At 48.2% G+C, this 7,067-nt stretch overlaps 1 protein-coding gene across 1 annotated transcript; it reads right to left on the reverse strand.

The window, feature by feature from the left end:
• Positions 1-652: 652 nt before the first annotated feature.
• Positions 653-6,359, reverse strand: LOC139833528 (uncharacterized). Its single transcript, XM_071823823.1, has 3 exons — positions 5,784-6,359; positions 4,127-5,683; positions 653-723 (listed from the first exon to the last, which is right to left on the reverse strand). Exons 2-3 carry the CDS (start codon positions 5,091-5,093, stop codon positions 653-655), a joined length of 1,038 nt encoding a protein of 345 aa, XP_071679924.1. The 5' UTR covers positions 5,094-5,683; positions 5,784-6,359.
• Between the last annotated feature and the right edge of the window lie 708 nt (positions 6,360-7,067).

Below are 7,067 nucleotides of genomic sequence, written 5' to 3' on the forward strand. Positions count from 1 at the left end.
TTGTAAGGTTGATGAAAAATCCATGACATGGTCAAAAACTGTCCTTGTAGAACAACTGTCGGATGAAAGAACCTTCTCCACATGCAATGGAGCATAAACTCTGCAATAGATCCCTCATGAAAGAGCAAAGACAACTGAACTGAATGTTGTAGTATCTAGCAGAAATAAATCTCCTTGCACCTCAACTGATTCCTCATCACGAACATGAACATCAAAGCAAAACCTTCACATGCATAACAACAATACTAACGGAGAGAAAAGTATATGCTAACTACCAACAGGCTTAATAATCACCTCCTCCATAATTTTTTTATATATATTTATGTTCATGTAATTGCAGCACTATAACACCCTGAACTTGCATCCACAATATCTCCCATATAAATGCCATTGAATATGAACAATCATAAAACTTACTTGAACTTCCAGCCTTCAAATAAGATAACCCAAAACGAACAAATCGTCATAGAACACCGCAAATAAAACCGCCATAATGTTGATCCCAAACTGCCAATTGTATGACATACTAACGGGTTATAAATCAACAGACTCCACCTTGAACAGAACAAAAAACGATGATCATCTCAGCGGCAAATCATCGATCATAGGTGGCGCGGATAGAACCGGTATTGGGACCGGGATAGAGCATGGGTTAATGCTCGAGCTGGAAAATAGATTGTTCAATCCTGTCCGTGCCGACTGTAACATCAGTATAAGCTGCACCTGTGCCAAATTTATCCGCATCTTGACTTGTCATAGGAGAACCTTCCATCACGATTCATCCGTGAAAAAGTAGTACAAGCCAAGGAAAAACTCTTGGTAGAATAAATTGTGGACAAAAAACTGAAGTAAATAGCACCTGGTATCCATTAATCGATGCAGTAATTCTTATTGAACCGTGTGGTGTACAACTTGATCCGGTATATACGCCTGGCCGGACAATTACACACGGACGGAAAAACTGAAAGCTAGCGATCTCGGCGGCTTGATGCGATGGTGTAGATCGGTAAAGAAAAACCATAGCCAAAAGACGATGCATTGGATGCTGCCAACGGAACTTGATCAAAGATGATTTAACTGCTATGTGTATGTTGCTTCACGCGTGTGATGATTCACACACACTCAACGGAACGGCAGGGGCTGCAGGCACTCGGCGACTTGGCGGAAACAGATCCAACTCCAACAAAAACGGATCTGCACGAAGCTGCGTACCTGACTCCGACGGAAACTGTGTTCGGATGTAGATCCAATCTCACGGAACGGCAAATCGGGGTGCAGCTGCTTGATGCCGCGAGACGCGGCGGTTGATCCAAACGACGCTGCGCGGTGCTGACCGGGAGCGCAGCGGAAAGTCTCCCGGGCAGCAGACCAATCTTGAAACCTGATGCTCTGATACCACTTGTTACAAAACCGCGCAAATAAAAGTAGATCAAACAAAGAATAAGAACACAGATTTTTACGTGGAAAACCCAAACGGGAAAAAACCACGGAACGCACGACGGCGTATCACTATAATTGGAGGAGTATTACAATACACGAGAGGACAGACCCTCTACGTGCTATCAATATGGAGAAACTCTCTCTCATCTATTCTATGACACTGGTGGAAAAAAGGGCTTTGGTCGCGGTTGGCAACTGCCATTAGTCGCGGTGGCGCAACCGCGACCAAAGCTGCGCGACTAAAGGCCCCCCCCTTTAGTCGCGGTTCCTTACGAACCGCGACTAAAGGCCCGTCCACGTGGGCCGCAGGCGAGCGCCCGGGCGGAGGACCTTTAGTCGCGGTTCTTCTGGCCAGCCGCGACTAAAGGCCTCCGCAGGGTTTAGGGTTTTAGCCCCCCTCCCCCTAAATCTGGTTTCTTTTTAATTTGTATTATTTTATTTCTTTTGGGTTTTAATTCTGAAGGAGTTTCACATATTTAGGCCAACCGCGACTAAAGGCCTCCGCAGGGTTTAGGGTTTTAGCCCCCCTCCCCCTAAATCTGGTTTCTTTTTAATTTGTATTATTTTATTTCTTTTGGGTTTTAATTTTGAAGGAGTTTCACATATTCTACGGTACTGTATACATACATGCATATGAATGTACAATTTCAAACAAATTTGAAATTAGAACCAAAAAGAATTCAAGAGGAATATACAATATATATTCAATATCGGATGACCATATACAATATATATTCAATATCGGATGACCATATACAATTTTGAACAAGTTAGTTACAAATTCTGGTGCATATAAAGTTCTACGTCATCGTAATAGTGTTCTCCTTTAGGATCGATGACTTCCTCGCCAACCATCCAGCTAGTTCCTCTTGAAGTGGTCGGAAGCGAGCTTCTGGACTAAGCGTCTTCCGGAGGTTATTCCTCAGGATGTTGTTCTCACACGTCTGGTCCCGCTCATTGCAGTATCTCCGGATCCTCTCACAAACATAGTATCCACATAGGTTGGTCCCCGGTGGCTGAGTATCCCCAGTCGTCCGCACTGCCATTTTAAAATGTAGCTCTTTTTGAATTCACCGACCTTGGTATCTACGAACCGTCTCCAAACCCTACGAGGCAAAGAAAATTAAATAAACAAGAGAGTTATTAATTAGTTACTTGATATTAGGAAATGATGAACGAAATAGGCCGATCGATATAGAGCGCAAATGAATGAAAATAATTACTTTTGCATCATTTTTCTCATGTCGCCCCAAAGCGCCGGATCCATATTCAGAGAGTCGTGGACGAGAACTGAGGAGGTCTGAACTTTAATTACCATAAGAATCCAGTGGAACCTGCGGACACGATACATGCACAGTCATGCATAACTCATCGATTAGCCACATACCATGCATGGAGTAAACAAAAGAGAATGTGCTCAAGACAGAAACACTCACCCAAAATGGTAAGGAAATAGAATATCACTTTTCTGTTGCTGTTTTCTAATAAACCGCCACAGGTCATCCTCCACGTCGGCGGGGTGGTGTTCTAACACATGTGAATTAACGATGTGTGGGTCAATGAACCCAACATCATGGATGTTCCTTATTCGCATTTCCCGCTTCTTCATTCTGCATAATAGCGTACACAACAAGATAGTTAGGACAGTGCGAGGCAATGAACGAGATGGGGTAGAAATTAATAAATCACTTACGAACGTAGCAACCGATGATAGATTTGTCGAGGTCGCGCAGATTGAACAGCTGGAACAATTCACTCGAGAGGAATTTGTACCCAGTAATGTTTGAAGTGATGCTCATATCTAACTTCCGCATAGATATAGTCTTTGGCGTTTTTATGTTTTATGTAACCCTTGTACCAATTTAGCAGACCTAGCATTTGTCGAGGTAGATCCCCTTCCTGCGCAGGCTCGACGAGAGGGCCATTCTTCACATATGTAAATACTACGTCCTTCATTGGCGCCTCATCAAGGCCTAGCAGTGCACGAAGAGTGATACCTAACTCGGCCGCTTGTTCTCTGGCACTCGTTACAGTCAATCCATGTGCTGCCGCAGCTGCTATGATATCGGGGGCATCCGGATCGGCGGCTTGCACTATGAGCGGGGCGATCGATTGTTTACTTTGTTCCCCGAGCTGGGCAACTTCTTTCCCCCTTTCTAATTTTGACTCGGCCTCGTCCTTCACGGCTTTCTTCTCCGCCAACTCTTTCCTGTTCTTGAACGCGAGTGCTTGCCTACGAAGTTCACGTAAATAGTCGTCAGGCAGATTCTTCGCGGCTTGGGACGGTGTGTTCAAAAATGACTTAGCCCACTGCTTTTCCTTGTCAGAATATATCGGCTTGGGCTCGCCCTCTATTTTCCTCTTGACGCCGCCTTCCATTTCTCTAAATCAGCAGCCGCGCCGCCTCGACTTCCTCGGCACTACTTTCCCAAGGCCTCGTGGGGAGAGGCTTGATGATACCTCCGGTACCTTTGTTTTCTTAGGTACGTAAGGGTCCGGGTTAATAACCCAGACTGCTTCTGCTTCTTCGCCGGAGGTGGATTGGGGGGCGGTACCGGTGTCTGATCACCCGCCGGACGAGGACTGGGGGGCGGCGGCGTGGGCTGACGTGAATGAGGTGTATTAGGTGAAGCACCACCGCCACCGTCACCGCCACCGTCACCGCCACCGCCACCGCCACCGTCACCGCCACCGCCACCACCACCACCGTACGGGGGTGGACTTGTTGGCGCCTCGCCTGGAAACTTGATAAATTTCTTCTGCCATAGAATGAACTGGCGCTTGACATCTCCAAGTCTTTTCACCCCTTCAGGTGTAGCAATGTCAATGTCCAGGTTCTCAAACCCTTGGACTATCTCCTCCACCGTCACACGAGCATAGCCATCTTGAATGGGGTTGTTGTGGTGGAGTGCTCCAGGTGGTAAAGCACTGCCGATGGCTACCTTCATGGACATGTTCCCGATAGGATAATACAGATGACATGCTTTCATCTCCTTTATATCGTCCACGGGGTAGCGAGGAGGCTCCGGTGCAGTAATTTCGACCACCAGAGGCTCCGGTGCAGTAATTTCTATCGTCGGTGCACCAGCCGGTGAGGCCTCCGTGGAAGCCACGCTGCTTCTTCTCTGCTGGCTTCCGAGATCCATTGGATGATCTTCAGCATGCTGCGCCCGAGCTGCATCTCTTTCGGCGACTAGTACACTCACGGTTTTCTTCATCACATCCATTTCCGTTACCAACTTCGCCACAACATCTGCATCCCGATCCATCTTTCTCTTACGGCTTCTGTAACCGTACGGGTCATCGTTCCGGGGGAACCCTATTTTCCACGGAATGGGCCCCATGCCTCGTATACGTCCTCCGTGTTCAGGATTCCCGAGGGCTTTTGTCAGGGCGTCGTTCTCTCTGTTGAACCTGATCCTCCCCTCTTGAGCCTCCCTCATTGCCTCAATAAGCTTTTGGGTGGGTGTAATTATTTTGCCCTGATAAACACACTCCCCTGTCTCCGGGTTCAGCGATCCCCCATGCCCGTACCACCAGCTTTTGGCCCTTGGGTCCCATCCCTCCGTACCTGGACGGATTCCTCGCGCCCTCAGCTCGTTCTCCATCTTCTCCCACTTAGGCTGCCAAAAGCGATACCCTCCTGGCCCCATTTTATGATTGTACTCCTTCTTGGCCGCATTTTCCTTATTTTTTTCGATAGTTCAAGGAACTGCTCCGATTTCTTTTGCTTCACAAATTCTGGCCAATCATGTTGCAGTTTCTCATATTGTCCTTTGAAATCCGGAGTCTTGCCCTGGTTGACAAAGTCATGGGCTAGATTTTGCTTGTATTTCCGGAATGCGTTGGCCATCCTAGAAAGAGCGAACTGTTTGACTAGCTTGCGCCTCTTCTTGTTTTCCGCAATCTTGTTACCCTCCTCATCGTATTTGCGGTATTCCGGAGGTAGAACGAAATGTTCCATAAGCTTGTTGAAGCAATCTTTTTTTTCTCTCTTATCGACAAAAGTGAAACCAACACGTGCCTTCTTTGGCTCATTCCACTCCTGGCGGGTGATCGAGACGTTGTCTCTAACAACGGCTCCGCATTGGCTGACAAACTTGGTGGCGTTCTTGCTGGGCTCCAGCGGCCTGCCGGTTTCTTCGTCGACAACATCGATGGTGCATGTTTCTCCTGCTTTCATCGTCTTGGTTGCGCCACGCTTTGACGACGTACTCGATTTTTTCGACGATCCGGCCGAGGGCTAAAATAAGAAAGAGAGTCGCGCGTGTTAGTACACACACATTTATTCAAATCAGTTAGTTGTATCACCAGACGCTCAATATGTATATATATATATATACCTCGGCGCCGGAGGTGGTTGCTACTTCCAATTGAAGATCGTCGTTTATCGACGTTTCTTCGGCATCATCTGCTTGCTGACGGCGCCCTTCATCTTCACACTCAAGGTTCAGATAAGAAGAGATATCATCTTCTTCTTCTCCGGTCGGCACATATGGAATATCGCCTTTTATGATGCCGAACATATGGTCTTCAGCGTCCGGATCATAGTTGTCCAGAATCGGGTCAGCTCTATCGTCCGCCATATGTCAGTCCTGAAAACATGTAGTCAAAACAAATTAATTGTGTATATGCCAGCATTATCACATCTCTTCTACATATAAAGAGAGAGGGCGACGAGGGAGGCGAGAGGGGGGACGCGTGTATTAGATGTGTATATGCGGACGATCGACCTCGCCTCGCATGCAGTGACCGCGTGACCGAGAGAACGGTGGTGGTGGCGAAAGGGGGGACGCAGTGACCGCGTGACCGAGAGACCGGTGGCGGTGGCGAAAGGGGGACGCAGTGACCGCGTGACCGAGAGACCGGTGTGGCGGTGACCGAGAGGGCGGTGGCGGTGCCGAGGACACATAACCCTCGCCGCCCCCTCTCGACCCAAAATAAAATTTTTTTAAGTTAAAATTTTTATCATTAAGTCTAAATTTTGTGGCGGTGGCGGTGGTGGTGGTGGTGGCGGTGGTGGTGGCGGTGCCGATCCTTCTCTCTCTCGTAAAAAAACAAAAAAAAACCCCGCGCGTATACGGAGGGGGCGGCGACGGCGTCTCGTCGCCCCCTCCGGATACACGCGGGGTCGGTGTCGAAAGGGCGGTGGCGAAATGGCGGTGGCGGTGGCGGTCCCTCCTTTCTCTCTCTTTCTCTCTAGCGCGCGAGAGGGTCGCGCGGCGCCCCCTCCGTATACACACGGGGCGAGCGCGCAAGTTTTTATAAGTCAAATTTTACTTTTTTTAAGTCAAATTTTCGTTTTTTTTAGACAAACTTTTTAAGTCAATTTTTAGTTTTTTAAAATCAAATTTTAGTTATTTTTATATTTGTTTTTGTTTTGTTATTAGTTAAGATCTGTTTACTAAAAAAACAAAAAACAAAAAACAAAAAAAGGCCGGCTGCTCATATCTTCTCTCTCTTTCTCTCCCCTCCTCTCTTTCTCTCTCAGAATCGGCCGGCGGGGCGCGCGCGACGGCGCGGCAGGCGAGGCGACGAGGCGGCAGCGAGGCGACGGCGGCGGGCGAGGCTAGGACGGCGACGGCGGCGGTGCGAGGCTAGGGCGCGCGGCGGGGGTCTTCGCGCGC

Source organism: Lolium perenne, chromosome 7, assembly GCF_019359855.2.
Source record: "Lolium perenne isolate Kyuss_39 chromosome 7, Kyuss_2.0, whole genome shotgun sequence".
Lineage (NCBI taxonomy): Eukaryota > Viridiplantae > Streptophyta > Magnoliopsida > Poales > Poaceae > Lolium > Lolium perenne.